Raw genomic sequence first — 18,844 nt, forward strand, 5'->3', positions numbered from 1 at the left:
GAATTAGCTGGTGGAATAGTTAATTTGGTCTGATTTTATTGCTAATGTTGCGACGAGGGCTAGTACTCATTACAGTTTGTGGTCTTAAAGTACTGCAATTTTTTTTCAATGGTTACACAGTATTTCCCATGTGTAGGTCTCAGTCCCCACAATTAGCTGTGCTATTTAATCTGCCCTTGTAGATAGCATGTTACCTGGAATTAATAATTTCCCCAAAGTAGTCATCTACGTACGTCATGTAGACCTGTGCTACATTTTTAATCCCACTTTTAATTCGTTATTGTATTTATTTGCAGCTTAAACTGCACAAAGTCGTATTAATAGATAATTACTAAGCATACAATAATCACAAATAGGCAAATGTGTTCTTAAGGGTCTACTTCACCCTCTTGATATCTCAAGCGAGGAAGACGGTCTTCTCACCAAATGGTCAGAGCCAACGCTGATGCTTTCCTCACCCAATATCCACACAGACGCACTTTCAACAGGCGTCCCCGGAAAGTGGTCAGGAGCAGGAGTCCTCACTGTATTTCCAAACCCCGATGACGTTGAGGTCAAGTGTAGCGATCACCACCCCCTCCCTCTCGCCCCGCCCCCGCCACCAGAGACAAGCAAGCAAACAGAAGCGCGAGGAACTCACTTGTAACAGTAGCTGGCATTGTGTACATAGTACCGGCAGAGAGTCCCATCATCAGGAGGAGTAGCACAGAAGAAGATCGTCTGCGAGAGGTTGTAGCGTCCAACTTTGCAAAACTCACAATTTTCTCTTGGGACACCCGGCTCCACAGCAACCCTGTCCCCTATAGCAGAGGAAACACTTGAGATACATACTTATTTATTTTTGCTTTGAGCAAAGAAGTTATTAATGGAGTTATTAGGGGAATAGAAGAGACCCCCACTCCCAGATGTAAGGCAATGATTTCCTTATTCTGCCCCGAAGAGACCCCCACTCCCAGATGTAAGGCAATGATTTCCTTATTCTGCCCCAACAACGCACCTTATGAGCCACTACAAACAAGACATTTTCCATTCCCCCCCCCCGCCCCCCACACCCCCCCAATTAATCATTCTTGCTGCCCTTTCAAAGTGACATCATCAATTTAGTGTCAAACCGGCAGCTGTTTTGTGCCGCGGACGCAGGTCTTCGAGATTGCCCGAACCCATTTCACGTAGGACCTTTGTGAGCAGCAGAGAGAGATGAGCCACCAACAACTTGCATTTACGTAACGCCTTTAGCCGAGTAAAATGTCCCAAGGTGCTTCACAGGAGCGTTATCAGACCAAATTTGACACTAAGCCACATAAGGAGGCAGCTGACTAAAAGCTGTCAAAAAAGTAGGATTTACAGAGCGTCTGGATAGAGGAGAGGTGAGGAGGGAATTCCAGAGATTCATCACCATCATAGGCAGTCCCTCGGAATCAAGGAAGACTTGCTTCCACTCCCAAAGTGAGTCCTTAGGTGGCTGAACAGTCCAATGCGAGAGCCACAGACCCTGTCACAGGTGGGATAGACATTCGTCGGGGGAAGGGGTGGGTGGGACTGATATACCGCACGCTCCTTCCGCTGCCTGCACCTGACCTCTTCAGCTCACGGCATTGAGATTCGAAGAGCTCAACGCCCTCCCGGATGCACTTTCTCCACCTCGGGTGGTCTTCGGTAAGGAACTCCCAGCTGTCAGTGTTAAAGTCACACCTTAGCAGGGAGGCTTCGAGTGTGTCCTTGTAACGTTTCCGCTGCCCACCTTTGACTCGTTTGCCGTGAAGGAGCTCCGAATAGAGCAGTTGCTTAGGGAGCCTCGTGTCTGGCAGGCGAACTATGTGGCCTGCCCAGCGAAGCTGATCGAGTGTGGTCAGTGCTTCAATGCTGGAGATGTTAGCCTGGGCGAGGATGCTGATGTTGGTGTGTCTGTCCTCCCAGAGGATTTGCAGGATCTTGCGGAGACAATGTTGGTGAGATTAGGGTCTAACCTGCCGAAGGCACGGCCACCATATTTAGTTTCCCCCTTCCCCCCCTGAACCTCACTATTCTGCTGTTAGTTCCAGCTCTGTTACAATGTTTTCTTTCCTTGCTTTCTTCTGCTTGATCATTGACTAAATAAATCTTTCTATGATTTTATGATTCTGTATGAGGCTTCAGCTTAATTTTTTTCCCCAAAGCAAATACGTTAGCTCAAGCGAAGACCATAATGCCATCTGTCCCATGCCACTAATTTCTCTCTTCAGCGATTCAAGGCAGTGGCTCGCCACCTCCTTCTCAATGGGAAATTGAGATGGGAAATAAATGCTGGCCTCCCACATTCTATCCTACGTAAACTAGAGGTGATCCAAAACTCGGCTGCCAGTGTCCTAACTCGCACCAAAGTGGATAACCTCACATTTATCGACATTATACTGCATCTGCCATGCATTTGCCCACTCACCGAACATGTCCAAGTCACCTTGCAGCCTCTTAGCATCCGCAAATCGCAGCTCACACTGCCACCCAGCTTAGTGTCATCTGCAAACTTGGAGATATTACATTCAATTCCTCATCTAAATCATTAATGTATATTGTAAATAGCTGGGGGCCCAGCACTGAACCCTGCGGCACCCCACTAGTCATTGCCTGCCATTCTGAAAAGGACCCGTTTATTCCTACTCTTTGCTTCCTGTCTGCCAAACAGTTCTCTATCCACATCAATACATTACCCCCAATACCATGTGCTTTGATTTTGCACACTAATCTCTTGTGTGGGACCTTGTCAAAATCCTTTTGAAATTCGAAATACACCACATCCACTGGTTCTCCCTTGTCCACTCTACTAGTTACATCCTCAAAAAATTCTAGGAGATTTGTCAAGCATGATTTCCCTTTCATAAATCCATGCTGACTTGGACCGATCCTGTCACTGCTTTCCAACTGTGCTGCTATTACATCTTTAATAATTGATTCCAACATTTTCCCCACTACTGCTATCAGGCTTACCAGTCTATAATTCCCTGTTTTCTCTCTCGCTCCTTTTTTTAAAAAGTGGGGTTACATTAGCTACCCTCCAATCCATAGGAACTGATCCAGAATCTATAGAATATTGGAAAATGACCCCCAATGCAAACACTATTTCTAGGGCCCCTTCCTTAAGTACTCTGGGATGCAGACTATCAGGCCCTGGGGATTTATCAGCCTTCAATCCCATCAATTTCCCTAACACAATTTCCTGACTAATAAAGATTTCCTTCAGTTCCTCCTTCTCCCTAGACCCTCGGTCCCCTATTATTTTCGGAGATTATTTGTGTCTTCCTTCGTGAAGACAGAGCCAAAGTATATGTTCAATTGGTCTGCCATTTCCTTGTTCCCCATTATAAATTCACCTGATTCTGACTGCAAGGGACCACCATTAGTCTTCACTAACCTTTTTATCTTCACATATCTATAGAAGCTTTTGCAGTCAGTTTTTATGTTCCCTGCAAGCTTCCTCTCATACTCTATTTTCCCCCTCCTAACTAAAGCCTTAGCCCTCCTCTGCTGGATTCTAATTTTCTCCCAGTCCTCAGGTTTATTGCTTTTTCTGGCCAATTTATATGCTCTTCCTTGGATTAACACTATCCCTAATTTCCCTTGTTAGCCACGGTTGAGCCACCTTCCCCTTTTTATTTTTACAGGGATGTACAATTGTTGGAGTTCATCCATGTGATCTTTAAATGTCTGTCATTGTCTATCCACCGTCATCCCCTTAAGTATTATTCGCCAGTTTATTCTTGCCAATTCACATCTCATACAATCGAAGTTACCGTTCTTTAAGTTCAGGACCCTAGTCTCTGTATTAACTGTGTCACTCTCTATCTTAATGAAGAATTCTACCATATTATGGTCACTCTTCCCCAAGGGGCCTCGCACGACTAGATTGCTAATTCATTCTCTCTCATTACACAAGACCCAATCTAGGATGGTCTGTTCTCTAGTTAGTTCCTCGACCTATTGGTCTAGAAAACCATCCCTTATACATCCTCCTCCACAGTATTGCTACCAGTTTGGTTAGCCCAATCTATATGTAAATTAAAATCACCCATGATAACTGCTGTACCCTTATTGTACGCATCCCTAATTTTCTGTTTGATGCCATCCCTGACATCCCTACTACTTTGTGTTTGGTGGTCTGTACACAACTCCCACTAACGTTTTCTGCCCTTTGGTGTTTCACAGCTCTATCCATATAGAGTCCACATCATCCAAGCTAATATCCTTCCTTACTATTGCGTTAATATCCTCTTTAACCAGTAACGCTACGCTATCTCCTTTTCCTTCCCGTCTGTCCTTCCTGAATATTGAATACTCATGGATGTTGAATTCCAAGCCTTGGTTACCCTGGAGCCATGTCTCCGTAATCCCAATTACATCCTATCCGTTAACAGCTATCTGCGCAGTTAATTCATCTGCCTTATTATGAATGATCCTCGCATTGAGACTCAGAGCCATCAGGCTTGTTTTTTTTTAAAACACTCTTTGTCCTTTTAGAATTATGTTATAATGTGGCCCTTTTTGATTTTTACCCTTGATATCTCTGCCCTCCACTCTTGCTTTTCTCCTTCCTACCTTTTGATTCTACCCCCTTTTTACTTCCCTCGGCCTCCCTGCATAGATTCCCATCTCCCTGCCCTATTAGTTTAAACCTTCCCCAACAGCACTAGCAAACACTCCGTCTAGGACATCAGTTCCAGTCCTAGCCAGGTGCAGACCGTCCGGTTTGTAGTGGTCCCACCTCCCCCAGAACCAGTTCCAATGCCCAGGAATTTGAATCCCTCCCCCTTGCACCACTCCTCAAGCCACGTATTCATCTGAACTATCCTGCTATTCCTACTCTGACTAGCACGTGGCACTGATAGCAATCCTGAGATTACTATCTTTGAGGTCCTACTTTTTAATTTAACTGCTAGCTCCCAAAATTCATTAACTCGGACCTCATCCCGTTTTTTACCTATATGCACCACGACAGCTGGCTGTTCACCCTCCCCTTCCAGAATGTCCTGCAGCAGCTCCGAGACGTCCTTAACTCTTGCACCAGGCAGGCAACATACTATCCTGGAGTCTCGTTTGTGGCCGCAGAAAGGCCCATCTTACAATAGAATCCCCTATCACTATAGCTTCCCTACTCTTTTTCCTGCCACCCATGGTGCCATTAACTTGGCTGCTGCTGCCTTCCCCTGATGAACCATCTCCCCCAACACTACCCAAAACGGTACATCTGTTTTGGAGGGAAATGACCGCAGGGGACCCCTGTGCACTATCTTCCTGCCCCTGCTCTTCCGGCTGGTCACCCATTCCCTATCTGCCTGTGTAACCTTTACCTGCGGTGTGACCAACTCACTAAACGTGCTATTCACGACATCCTCAGCATCGTGAATGCTCCAGAGTGAATCCACGCGCAGCTCCAGTGCCGCAATGCAGTCTGTTAGGAGCTGCAATTGGACACACTTCCTGCACACATAGTAGTCAGGGACACTGGCAGTGTCCCTGATTTCCCACATAGCACAGGAGGAGCATGACACAGGTCGGGGCTCTCCTGCCATGACTTAACCCTTAAATTAACTGCCAAAGGTTACCTACTGATAAGAAAAATAAAAATAAAAAACACTCACCAATCCACCAGCCAATCACTTACCGCTTGGCTGGGATGTCACACTTCGATTTCTTTTTACTTCTTTGTTTACTTTATGCCCCTGCCGCAGCTGGCCTCCTCCCAACTGCCGCTGCTCCAAGCTGCCGCCGCCCTTTGTGGTCCCGCGCCCGCTCCTCTCTCGCGATGCTGGCCTCCCCCCGACTGCCTATGAACAATCTATGAACAACGCCTCGATTTCAAAATTCTCATCCTTGTTTTGAAATCCCTCCACGGCCTCGCCTCTCCCTATCTCTGTAATCTTCTCCAGCCCCACAATCCCCCACCTCCCCCACCCCCCCGAGATGTGTGCACTCCTCTAATTCTGCCCTCCTGACCATCCCTGATTATAATCACTCAACCATTGATGGGCGTGCCTTCTGTTGTCTGGGCCCCAAGCTCTGGAACTCCCTAAACCTCTCCGCCTCTCAATCTCTCTTTCTTCCTTCCTTCAAGACACGCCTTAAAACCTACCTCTTTGACCAAGCCTTTGGTCACCTGCGCTAATTTCTACTTATGCGGCTAGGTATTAAATTTTCTAATCTCATAATACCCCTGTGAAGCACCTTGGGACGTTTCACTACTTTAAAGGCGCTATATAAATACAAGTTGTTGTTGTTGTTGTTGAATGAATAAATATAAAGAAAAAGTACTTAATTAGCTGTACAGCACTTTGGGACATCCGGAGGTCGTGAAAGGCGCTATATAAATGCAAGTTTCTTTCTTTCTATTTCTTGATAATGCGTTTTTTGTGGACTAACCTACTTTAAGGTTTTGTACTCCTTCCCCCAATTTAGACACTGTCCCTGATGCCTCGTGCCCTAGAACCATTGGTTTCTTTACAACAAAGTCTCCAATTTTTCCATATTGCCAGTAATGGATGTCAGAGCCACAGATCCCGACAGAATGTATCTTCAACTGGACCTCTGAAAGTAGAGCAGAGCAAGAAAATTAAAGCATTTGTTTCAAATCAGAAAACAACCCTCAGCAGAAGAAAATGTAAACCTTGGACGCAAATACTAAAAACAGAAAATACTGGTGATGGCCGGTAGTATCTGCGGAGAGAGCGAGAGAGAGAGAGAGAGAGAGAGAGAGGGGGAGAGAGACGGAGTTAACGTTCCAGGTCGATGTTCAAATGAAGAGAAGAAGGAAGGGCTTCAAGCGGGAAAATCTTTTTAAGGACATGCTTACCGCCTGGGCCTGGTTCTGGAATAGGACGTTTCTCCTGCGGAGAGAAGAAATGTACTCTTTAAAGAGATGTCCTATTTGTGATTGAAATAAACAGAGAGATTTTACTAGCAGCAATAAAGGTGCAATGTATGCACCTGTGAGCTGCTGCCTATCCACCTTGCCAACCTTGTCTGCCGTCCAGACACGCCATGGCGCACCATCTTGCCATCCGGAGGAGGCAGGGGTCCCCAATGGAGTGCTACCCTACGCGGGAGTCCTCCCTCTATTTATTAGGGACTTGGCCTGGAGGGTGCTGCACGGAGCAGGCCCGTGCAATAAGTTTTTAAGGTGGTTCACGGGCTCCCAGGCCGCCTGCAATTTCTGCGGTCTGGAAGAGTCCGTGTTCCACGTTTTTATTGAATGTGCGAGGTTGCGGCCCCTGTTCCAATATCTGAAGGGGCTGCTCCTCAAATTCTGGTTGCACTTCAGTCCCACACTTTGGGCACCCTGTGCGGAGGGGAGCGGGCAGGTCAGAAGGCCTCCTCGTAGGACTGCTCCTGGGCACGGCCAAGGGGGCCATCAGCCAGTCCAGGCTGCGGGTGGTCGAGGGGGTCATTCAGCCCGACTGCCTGCCTCTTTTCTGCGCTTACATTCGAGCCAGGGTGTCCCTGGAGATGGAGCACACGGTGTCCACCAGTACGCTCGCGGCCTTCCGCGAGAGGTGGGCGCCAGAGGGACTGGAGTGCATCGTTACCCCCGGCAACCAAATTTTAATTTGATTTAATGTCTAGAAAAATAGACATAGAAACATAGAAAGAAGGTGCAGGGGTAGGCCATTCGGCCCTTCGAGCCTGCACCACCATTCAATACGAACATGGCTGATCATGCAACTTCAGTACCCCATTCCTGCTTTCTCTCCATACCCCTTGATCCCTTTAGTCGGAAGGGCCACATCTAACTCCCTTTTGAATATATTTAGTGAATTGGCCTCAACAACTTTCTGTGGTAGAGAATTCCACAGGTTCACCACTCTCTGAGTGAAGAAGTTTCTCCTCATCTCGGTCCTAAATGGCTTACCCCTTATCCTTAGACTGTGACCCCTGGTTCTGGACTTTCCCAACATCGGGAACATTCTTCCTGCATCTAACCTGTCCAAACCCGTCAGAATTTTATATGTTTCTATGAGATCTCCTCTCATCCTTCTAAATTCCAGTGAATATAAACCTAGTCGATCCAGTCTTTCTTCATATGTCAGTCCTGCCATCCCAGGAAGCAGTCTGGTGAACCTTCGCTGCACTCCCTCAATAGCAAGAACGTCCTTCCTCAGATTAGGAGACCAAAATTGCACACAAAACTCAAGGTGTGATCTCATCAAGGCCCTGTACAACTGCAGTAAGACCTCCCTGCTCCTATATTCAAATCCCCTCGCTATGAAGGTCAACATGCCATTTGCCTTCTTCACCGCCTGCTGTACCTGTATACCAACTTTCAATGACTGATGTACCATGACACCCAGGTCTCGTTGCACCTCCCCTTTTCCTAATCTGTCACCATTCAGATAATAATCTGCCTTCCTGTTTTTGTCACCAAAGTGGTTACCTCACACTTATCCACATTATACTGCATCTGCCATACATTTGCCCATTCACCTAATGTGTTCAAGTTCCCCTGCAGCCTCCTAGCATTCTCCTCGTAGCTCACACTGCCATGGTTGTGCCACTTTCCCTTTTTTATTCTTATGCCACAGGGATGTACAATTGTTGTAGTTCATCCATGTGATATTTAAATGTCTGCCATTGCCTATCCACCGTCAACCCTTTAAGTATCATTCTCCAGTCTATCCTAGCCAATTCATGTCTCATACTGTTGAAGTTTCCTTTCTTTATGTTCAGGACCCTAGTCTCTGAATTAACTGTGTCACTTTCCATCTTAATGAAGAATTCTACCATATTATGGTCACTCTTCCCCAAGGGGCCCCGCATGACCAGATTGCTAATCAATCCTCTCTCGTTACACAAGACCCAGCCTAGGGTGGCCTGCTCTCTAATTGGTTCCTCGACATATTGCTCTCGAAAACGATCCCTTACACATTCCAGGAAATCCTCCTCCACATTATTGCTACCAATTTGGTTAGCCCAATCAGTATGCAGCTTAAAGTTGTTATATATGTAAACCTAGAAATATCTTGTTTAACCACCAGAGGGCTCAACCCCTGGAGTCCCACGGGATCCCACAATCCCTTGGGAGCATCTATACTTAAGGAGGCCTGACAGGCTGGAGATACTCTCTGGAGACCTGTAATAAAAGACTACGGTCACACTTTACTTTGAGCTCACAGTATCTGGTCAGACTCTTTGTTCATACATAACAACTGGCGACGAGATATGGATGACGAACCACACCGCAACGATGCAGAGAACTGTGGGCATCCTGGAAAAATTTTAGGAGGGAGATGATTGGGAAACCTTCGTGGAGCGACTCAACCAATACTTCGTGGCCAACGAGCTGGAAGGAGAAGCAAATGGTGCCAAATGAAGGGGGATTCTCCTCACCGTTTGTGGGGCACCAACATATGGCCTCATGAAAAATTTGCTTGCTCCAGCGAAACCTGCAGAGAAATTGTATGATGATTTGTGCACACTGGTCCCAGAGCATCTTAACCCGAAGGAAAGTGATCTGATGGCGAGGTACCGGTTCTACACGGACAAAGGTCTGAAGGCCAGGAAGTGGCGAGCTAAGACGCCTTGCAGGACATTGCGAATTTGAAGGACATTTGGAGCACATGCTCAGGGACTTCTTTGTACTTGGCATTGGCCATGAAGTGATACTTCGCAAACTTTTGACTGTAGAGACCCCAACCTTGAGTAAAGCCATAGCGATTGCCCATGCGTTCATTGCCACCAGTGAGAATACCAAGCAAATCTCTCAGCACACGAGTGCTGCCACAAGTACTGTGAACAAAGTAATGTTGTTTTCAAATCGCAACATACAGGGCAGGCCTCACATGCCTGCAGCTGCATCTCCGCGGATGTCTCAGAGTCCACCATCAAGGGTGATGAGTGCTAAGCCATTAAGACCTTGTTGCTGTTGAAGGGGTGATCATCGTTTCCATTCATGCCACTTCAAAGGATACGTTTGCAAGAGCTGTGGAACAATAGATTACCTCCAACGAGTGTGCGGGCGAGCTGCAAACCCTGCTAATCCTGCAAACCACCATGTTGCAGAGGAGGACAGATCCACAGTGGATCACGGCGAACCAGAGCCTCAGGCCGAGGAGGCAGAGGTATATGGAGTGCACACATTTACCACAAAGTGTGCCTCAATAATGCTGAATAAGGTTGAATTAAATGGACTCCCGGTGTCAATGGAGCTGGACACGGGCTTGAGCCAGTCCATTATGAGCAAAAAGATAAATTGTGGTGCAGCAAGGTCTTTAGGCCAGTCCTGACTCCCATTCGCACTAAACTGAGAACGTACACAAAGGAACTGATGCCCGTAATCAGCAGTGCTACCGTAAAGGTCTCCTATGATGTAGCGGTGTACACGCTACCACTCTGGGTGGTACCGGGCGATGGCCGCACGCTACTCGGCAGGAGCTGGCTGGGAAAGAAACACTGGAACTGGGACGACGTCTGAGCGCTCTCCTCTGTCCAGATCTTAAACAAGTTCCCCTCGCTGTTCGAACCAGGCATCGGGAAGTTCCAAGTAGCAAAAGTGCAGATCCAGCTAATTCCGGGGGAGTGACCCATCCATCACAAGGCGAGAGCAGTACCGTACATGATAAAAAAGTGGAGATCGAGCTAGACCGGCTGCAACGAGAGGGCATCATTTCTCTGATCGAATTCAGAGTGGGCCAGTCCGATTGTTCCAATCCTCAAGGGAGACGGCACCGTCAGAATCTGTGATGATTAGAAAGTAATTATCAATCGTTTCTCCCTGCAGGATCAATACCCACTACCAAAGGCAGATGACCTTTTTACGATGCTGGCGGGAGGAAAGACATTCACGAAGCTGGACTTAATCTTGGCCTACATGACGCAGGAGCTGGAGGAATCATCGAAGGGCCTCACGCACCAAGGTCTCTTCATTTACAACAGATGCCCATTTGGGGTTCGATCAGCTGCGGCGATATTCCAGAGAAACATGGAAAGCTTACTGAAGTCGGTCCCGCGCACCATGGTCTTCCAGGACGACATCTTGGTTACAGGTCAGGAAACAGTTGAGCATCTGCAGAACCTGGAAGAGATTCTTAGTCGGCTTAACCGCGTGGGGCTCAGTTAAAACGTTCGAAGTGCGTTTTCCTGGCGCCTAAAGTGGAGTTCCTGAGGAGAAGAATCGCGGCAGATGGCATCAGGCCTATCGATTCGAAGACGGAGGCAATCGAGAACGCACCGAGGCCATAGAACGTGACGGAGCTGCGGTCGTTTCTAGGACTCCTGAACTACTTTGGTAACTTCTTACTGGGTCTCAGCACACTGTTGGAACCACTGCACGCTTTACTGCGTAAAGGAGATGAATGGTTATGGCGTAAAAGCCAAGAAAATGCCTTTGTAAAAGCTAGAAATTGCTTGTGTTGTTTGATCCATGTAAGCGTTTGACACTAGCATGTGATGCGTCGTCATATGGTGTCGGGTGTGTATTGCAACAAGCTAATGAATCTGGGAAATTGCAACCGGCCTATGCATCCAGAAGTCTGTCTAAGGCTGAGAGGGCCTACAGCATGATTGAAAAAGAAGCGTTAGCGTGTGTTTATGGGGGTAAAGAAAATGCATCAATATCTGTTTGGGCACAAATTTGAATTAGAAACTGACCATAAGCTACTGATCTCTCTTTTCGGAAAGTAAGGGGATAAATATGAATGCATCGGCCCGCATCCAGAGATGGGCGCTCATGTTGTCCGCATATAACTACGCCATCCGCCACAGGCCAGGCACAGAAAACTGTGCCGATGCTCTCAGTAGGCTGCCATTGCCCACCACAAGGGTGGAAATGGCACAGCCTGCAGGTTTAGTTATGGTAATGGAAGTGTTCGAGAGTGAGCAATCACCCGTTACCACCCAACAGATTAGAACCTGGACGAGCCAGGACCCCTTACTGTCCTTAGTAAAAAAAACTGTGTGCTTCAGGAAGAGATAAAGCCGTACCAGCGACGCAAAGATGAAATGTCTATACAGGCACTGCCCTCTGTGGGGTAATCGGGTAATGGTACCCAAAAAGGGCAGGGACACTTTCATTAGTGATCTCCACAGTACCCACCCAGGCATTGTAATGATGAAAGCGATAGCCAGATCCCACGTGTGGTGGCCCGGTATCGATGCGGACTTAGAGTCCTGCGTGCACAAATGTAACACATGTTCACAGTTAAGCAATGCACCCAGGGAGGCACCAGTAAGTTTATGGTCTTGGCCCTCCAAACCATGGCCTAGGGTCCATGTCGACTATGCAGGCCCGTTCTTGGGTAAAATGTTCCTAGTGGTTGTAGATGCGTACTCCAAATGGATTGAATGTGAGATAATGTCGGCAAGCACATCTGCTGCTACCACTGAAAGTCTGCGGGCCATGTTTGCCACGCATGGCCTGCCTGATGTTCTTGTGAGTGACAACGGACCGTGTTTCACCAGTGCCGAGTTCAAAGAGTTCATGACCCGCAATGGGATCAAACATGTTACATCTGCCCCGTTCAAACCAGCATCCAATGTTCAGGCAGAGAGAGCAGTGCAAACAATCAAGCAAGGCTTGAAGAGGGTAACTGAAGGTTGACTGCAGACTCGCCTATCCCGAGTCCTGCTTAGTTACCGCACGAGACCCCACTCGCTCACTGGGATTCCACCCGCTGAACTGCTCATAAAGAGGGCACTCAAGACAAGGCTCTCGTTTGTCCACCCTGATCTACATGAACAGGTAGTGAGCAGGCGGCTTCAACAAAGTACATATCATGTAAGCGCAAATGTCACGCAAAATTGAAATTAATTATCCTGTATATGTGTTGAACTATGGACAAGGTCCCAAGTGGCTTCCAGGCACTGTTGTGGCCAAAGAGAGGAGTAGGGTGTTTCGGGTCACACTTTCAAATGGACTCATCTACAGGAAACACTTGGACCAAACCAAACTCGTATTCACGGACTATCCAGTGCAACTCACATTAGACCCTACCTTTTTTGACCCCCCCAACAAACACACTAGTGGCGACTGACACCGCGGTTGACCACGAAGCAGAACCCATCACCCGCAGCAGCCCAGCAGGACTCACCACAAAAGGCAGTCCAGCAAGGCCAGCTGCACAGCAGCCCTGTGAGGGCCCGAACAAACGACTCACCAAAACCAGCATTTGCACCGAGACGATCAACCAGGGAAAGAAAGGCCCCAAATCGACTCACCTTGTAAATAGTTACACTATTGACTTTGGGGGTGGGGGGTGGAGAAGAGTGTTGTTATATATGTAAACCTGTAAATACCTTGTTTAACCACCAGAGGGCTCATCCCCTGGAGTCCCAAAGGATCCCACAATCCTTTGGGAGCACCTGTACTTAAGGAGGCCTTGCAGGCTGGAGAGGCACTCTGGAGATCTATAATAAAAGACTACGGTCACACTTTACTTTGAGCTCACAGTATCTGGTCATTCGCTTTATTCATACATAACAAAAGTCACCCATGATAACTGCTGTACCTTTATTGCGCGTGTCCCTAATTTCCTGTTTGATGCCATCCCCAACCTCCCTACTACTTTGTGTTTGGTGGTCTGTACACAACTCCCACTAATGTTTTCTGCCCTTTGGTGTTTCACAGCTCTACCCACATAGATTCCACATCATCCAAGCTAGTGTCCTTCCTTACTGTTGCGTTAACCTCCTCTTTAACCAGTAACGCTATCCCACCTCCTTTTCCTTCCCGTCTGTCCTTCCTGAATATTGAATACCCCTGGATCTTGCGTTCCCAGCCTTGGTTACCCTGGAGCCATGTCTCCATAATCCCAATTGCATCCTATCCGTTAACAGCTATTTGCGCAGTCAATTCATCCACCTTATTACGAATGCTCCTCACATTGAGACTCAGAGCCTTCAGGCTTGTTTTTTTAACACTCTTTGTCATTTTAGAATGATGTTGTAATGTGGCCCTTTTTGATTTTTGCCCTTGATTTCTCTGCCCTCCACTCTTGCTTTTCTCCTTCCTACCTTTTTACTTCCCTCTGCTTCCCTGCATAGGTTCCCATCCCCCTGCCTTTTTAGTTTAAACCCTCCCCAACAGCACAAGCAAACACTCCACCTAGGACATCGGTTCCAGTCCGGCCCAGGTGCAGACCGTCCGGTTTGTACTGGTCCCACCTCCCCCAGAACCAGTTCCAATGTCCCAGGAATTTGAATCCCTCCCCCTTGCACCATTCCTCAAGCCACGTATTCATCTGAGCTATCCTGCAATTCCTACTCTGACTAGCACGTGGCATTGGTAGCAATCCTGAGATTACTACTTTGAGGTCCTACTTTTTATTTAACTCCTAGCTCCCTAAATTCAGCTTGTAGGAGCTCATCCCGTATTTTTAACCTATATCGTTGGTACCTAGATGTACCACAACAGCTGGCTGTTCAGCCTCCCCCTCCAGATGGTGCTGCAGCCGCTCCGAGACATCCTTGACCCTTGCGCCAGGGAGGCAACATACCATCCTGGAGTCTCGTTTGTGGCCACAGAAAGGCCTAGCTAGTCCCCTTACAATAGAATCCCCTATCACTGTAGCTCTCCCACTCTTTTTCCTGCCCTCTTGTACAGCAGAGCCACCCCTGGTGCCATGGACTTGGCTGCTGTTGCCTTCCCCTGATGGGCCATCTCCCCCAACAGTACCCAAGGTGGTGTGTCTGTTTTGGAGGAAGATGACCGCAGGGGACCCCTGCACTACCTTCCTTCCACTGCTCTGCCTGATGGTCATCCATTCCCTATCTGGCTGTGTACCCTTTACCTGCGGTGTGACCAACTCACTAAAACGTGCTATTCACAACATCCACAGCATCGCGGATGCTCCAGAGTGAATCCATGCACAGCTCCAGTGCTGCAATGCGGTCTGTCAGGAGCTGCAGCTGGATGCACTTCCTACACATGTAGTTTTCAGGGACGCTGACTTCCCACATAGCACAGGAGCATGACACGGGTCTGGGCTCTCCTGCCGTGGCTTAACGCTTAAATTAACCTAATTGATAACAACGCCAAGGTTTCTTACTGATCAGAAAAGAAAAAGAAAAAGATTAAATACTCACCAATCCACCAGCCAATCACTTACTCTCTTGGCTGTGATGTCACACTTCGATTTCATTTTACTTCTTTGTTTATCTTCTGCCCCTGCCCCTGCTCTAGCTCGCTCTTCCGACTGCCGGGCCTTGCTGCTCCCGACCTGCTCCGCTCCCGCTCTTTTTAAATTGCTCCTCCGACTCTCTGGCTCCCGCTCTTTTTAAACTGCCCGCTCCTCCGACTCTCCGATCCTCGTCAGAAGTGAATTCCTCGCCTACCTCCGACCCTTCTGCTCCTCGGACTCCTGGCCTCCCGAACTCACGGACTTCTGCTCTCGTACTCTCCCGAACTTGGACTTTGTTTAAGTTGTCAGTTTTAGTGCCCCCCACCCCCTTTTATCCAGGGGGCACTTGTATATTTTCTGTTTCTGGTGCCCTCAAAAAAAAAACAAGGGGGCACTTGATTTAATGATTATGTTTTACAGATTACAACAAAATAGTTGTAGAGCTGCTGCCTCTCCACTTTACCGTCCTCGGCTGCCGTCCGGACTACACCATAGCGCACCATCTTGCCGTCCGGAGGAGGTGGGGTCCTCCCTTTATTTATTGGGGACTTGGCCTGGAGGGTGTTGCACAGAGCAGTCCCGTGCAATTGGTTTCTAAGTCGGTTCACGGACACCCAGGCCGCCTGTAATTTCCATGGTTTGGAGGAGTCCGTGTTCCATGTATCTGTTGAATGTGCGAGGTTGCAGCCCCTCTTCCAATATTTGAAGGGGCTGCTTCTCAAATTCTGGTTGCACTTCAGTCCCATGCTCCTGATCTTTGGGCACCCTGTGCAGAGGGGAGCGGGCAAGTTGGAAGGCCTCCTCATAGGACTGCTCCTGGGCATAGCCAAGGGTGCCATTAACTGGTCCAGGCAGTGGGCGGTCGAGGGGGTCGTTCAGCCCGACTGCCTGCCTCTCTTCCGCGGCTACGTTTGCGCCAGGTTGTCTCTGGAGGTGGAGCACGCGGTGTCCACCGGTACGTGAGAGGTGGGCACCAGAGGGAGGGACTAGAGTGCATCATCAGCCCAGGAACAGAACTTTAATTTAATGTGGCAAAGTTCCCAGTTAATTTGTGGGTTCTAGTGTCCCTTTAATAAGGGGGCACTCAGCTTTATCGTTAAATATAACATTGTTTTATATGTAAACTTGTATATACCTTGTACAGCCACCAGATGGCTCATCCCCTGGAGTCCCAAGGGATCCCACAATCCCTTGGGAGCACAGGTACTTAAGGAGGCCTCACAGGCTGGAGAGGCACTCTGGAGAGCTGCTCTTAAAGACTATGGTCACACTTTACTTTGAGCTCACAGTATCCAGTCAGACTCTTTATTCATACCCAACAAAAATAGTTGTAGAGCTGTTGCATTGTGAGTGTCTTAGCCAGTCACGTGATGTTCACAAGACTCAATAAAACCCCAGCCAGTTGGGTCTGGGTCATCCACGATGAGGTATGCAGTTGTGAGCCTGGTGGATTAACTGGTAATGTGTAGTGTGATTGTTAAACCTTTGTTAATAAATCAACTAGTTCTTAATAGCAATGCGTTGCTATGAATTCTTAAGCAAAGAACCCATGAAGCAAGTATATTACAAGTGAAAACAGCAGGTACTCCATCGACAAGGCCTGCTAGCCTCAATGGTGAACCATATGCCGCTGTGGGGTTCTACCACCTCCCCAACCTGTCCTTGCTTCAGCACCACCTGCCCTGCAAAGGCTCACATGCAAACACAAATTTAAATGGCAAAGGATCACAATGGCACTAGCTGGCTGGCATTGGACAATGGGCGCTTGAATCTGCGCACAGCTTAACGTCATTTTCCTCCCTATCTCTGTAATCTCCTCCAACCTCACAACTGCCCCCCCCCCCCCCATCCCCCCACGAGATGTCTGCGCTCCTCTAATTCTGCCCTCTTAAGCATCCCTGATTATAATCGCTCAACCATTGGTGGCCGTGCCTTCAGCTGCCTGGGCCCTCAAGCTCTGGAACTCCCTGCCTAAACCTCTCCACCTCTCTTTCCTCCTTTAAGACGCTCCTTAAAGCCTACCTCTTCAAACAAGCTTTTGGACATGTGATGTAATTTCTTATGTGCTCAGTGTCAAATTTATCTGTTTTGTCTTATATAACAGTGCTGTGAAGCATCGTGGGATGTTTTAAAGGCGCTATATAAATAAAAGTTGTTGTTGTTTTCTTTTAAGAGCGCGTGGTTAAATAAGCCCCCAAAAAACAGTCTCAATTTAAATCATTATAAAAGTCTCAGCAAGTGGAATAGAATGTTATTCCAGTCAACCAATATCCCAAGAACTGCTCTTACCAAAACGATCTCCCCACTAGACACAAGTCTGTCAACAGTCAAGCATTATATCCGGATTCGATTTGTTCCTCCCACAACACATGCATTTGTCCACATCTTATCAACGGCCGAGTCAGACATTTGCACAGACTATCTTCAGCCCGCCTGTTTTAGCAAATTGCAGCCTTTGAAAAATAGAATTCATCTTTCAGAAGCCCATTTGCAGGAAGATGATGTGGGTACGTGATATACAACTTCACAAGGTGAGGAAATGATATACAAGATCTCAATAGGAGTACATGATACAATACAACAATACAGCATAGAAAGACGCCATTCGGCCCATCGAATCAGCACCGGCTCTTTCGAAGAACAACCCAGTCAGTCCCACTCTCCCGTTCTTTCCCCTTATCCCTGCAATTCTTTCTCCTTCAAGCATTTTCCAGTTCCCTTTCGAAGGCTACGATTGAATCTGCTCCCACCGCCCTATCAGGCAGCGCATTCCAGATCCTAACCACCGGCTGCATAAAACGGTTTTTCCTCATGCTGCCTCTGGTTCTGTTTGCCAATCAGCTTAAATCGGTGTCCTCCCATTATTGACCCCTCAGCCAATGGAAACTGTTACACTTTATTTTACCATTCATGATTTTAAATGCCTTAATCAAATCTCCTCCGTGCCTTCTCTGTTCTAAGGAGAACAAGCCCAGCTTCTCCAATCTATTCATGTAACTGTATTCCCTGATCCCTGGAAGTATTCTAGTAAATCTCAAACATATATATAACAAAATCACATTGCGAGTACATTATATACAAGACCACATTATGGCTACATCATTTTCATGACCATATTGTGAGTACATTATATGCAACAAATTACATTTATATAGCACTTTAAGGTCATAAAGCGTGCCAAGGCACATGTTATGTGATCATATTCTAAGTACGATACACGATCACATTGTGACCAGATCACACTGCGAGCAAAGGAGAGACCAGATCACAATGGTCAATACTCGATAGACCAGATCACAATGATCATGGCCAATGCATGACATACTAGATCACGATGGTTAATACACGATAGACTAGATCACCGTCTCAGTACAGAATAGACCAGATCACAATGTGAGCACGGGAGACCAGATCACAATGGTCAATACACGATAGGCTAGATCACCATCTCAGTACAGAATAGACCATATCACAAAGCGAGTGCGTGATATCCAAGATCTCCGCTTTCAAGACAATCAGTTTACCAGTTTTACATCGCCGGGTCCATTGACCACGAAAGCTAAGTTGTCCGACTGCGACATGCTCAAACTTTGATCCTTGTATCTGGTGGCTTCTGGATAACGTCAAAGGCAATTGGCCGTTGAGCTGTAGCGTTCCTCTCCTACTGATACAAAGCAATCATTGGGCAGCGTTCCACGTCCTGCTTTTAATTCCCCTCCTCCTTCCTTTCGCCCCAATTGGTTGTACACTCACTCTCCCTGCAATGT

At 47.5% G+C, this 18,844-nt stretch overlaps 1 protein-coding gene across 2 annotated transcripts in view; it reads right to left on the reverse strand.

The window, feature by feature from the left end:
- LOC139233710 (sorbitol dehydrogenase-like) overlaps positions 1-18,830 on the reverse strand; it is a 28,911-nt gene extending 10,081 nt beyond the window's left edge. The window contains exons 1-4 of one of the 2 annotated variants that reach the window (XM_070864122.1): positions 18,602-18,830; positions 6,821-6,854; positions 6,391-6,555; positions 641-800 (exon numbers count right to left, since the gene is read on the reverse strand). In XM_070864122.1, coding sequence (XP_070720223.1) covers positions 641-800; positions 6,391-6,555; positions 6,821-6,854; positions 18,602-18,658 — 416 coding nt within the window. In that variant the 5' untranslated portion in view covers positions 18,659-18,830. The remainder of the gene's footprint in view (positions 1-640; positions 801-6,390; positions 6,556-6,820; positions 6,855-18,601) is intronic. The other variant, XM_070864123.1, reaches the window with a different exon arrangement.
- Between the last annotated feature and the right edge of the window lie 14 nt (positions 18,831-18,844).

Source organism: Pristiophorus japonicus, chromosome 21, assembly GCF_044704955.1.
Source record: "Pristiophorus japonicus isolate sPriJap1 chromosome 21, sPriJap1.hap1, whole genome shotgun sequence".
In the NCBI taxonomy this organism is placed as follows: domain Eukaryota; kingdom Metazoa; phylum Chordata; class Chondrichthyes; family Pristiophoridae; genus Pristiophorus; species Pristiophorus japonicus.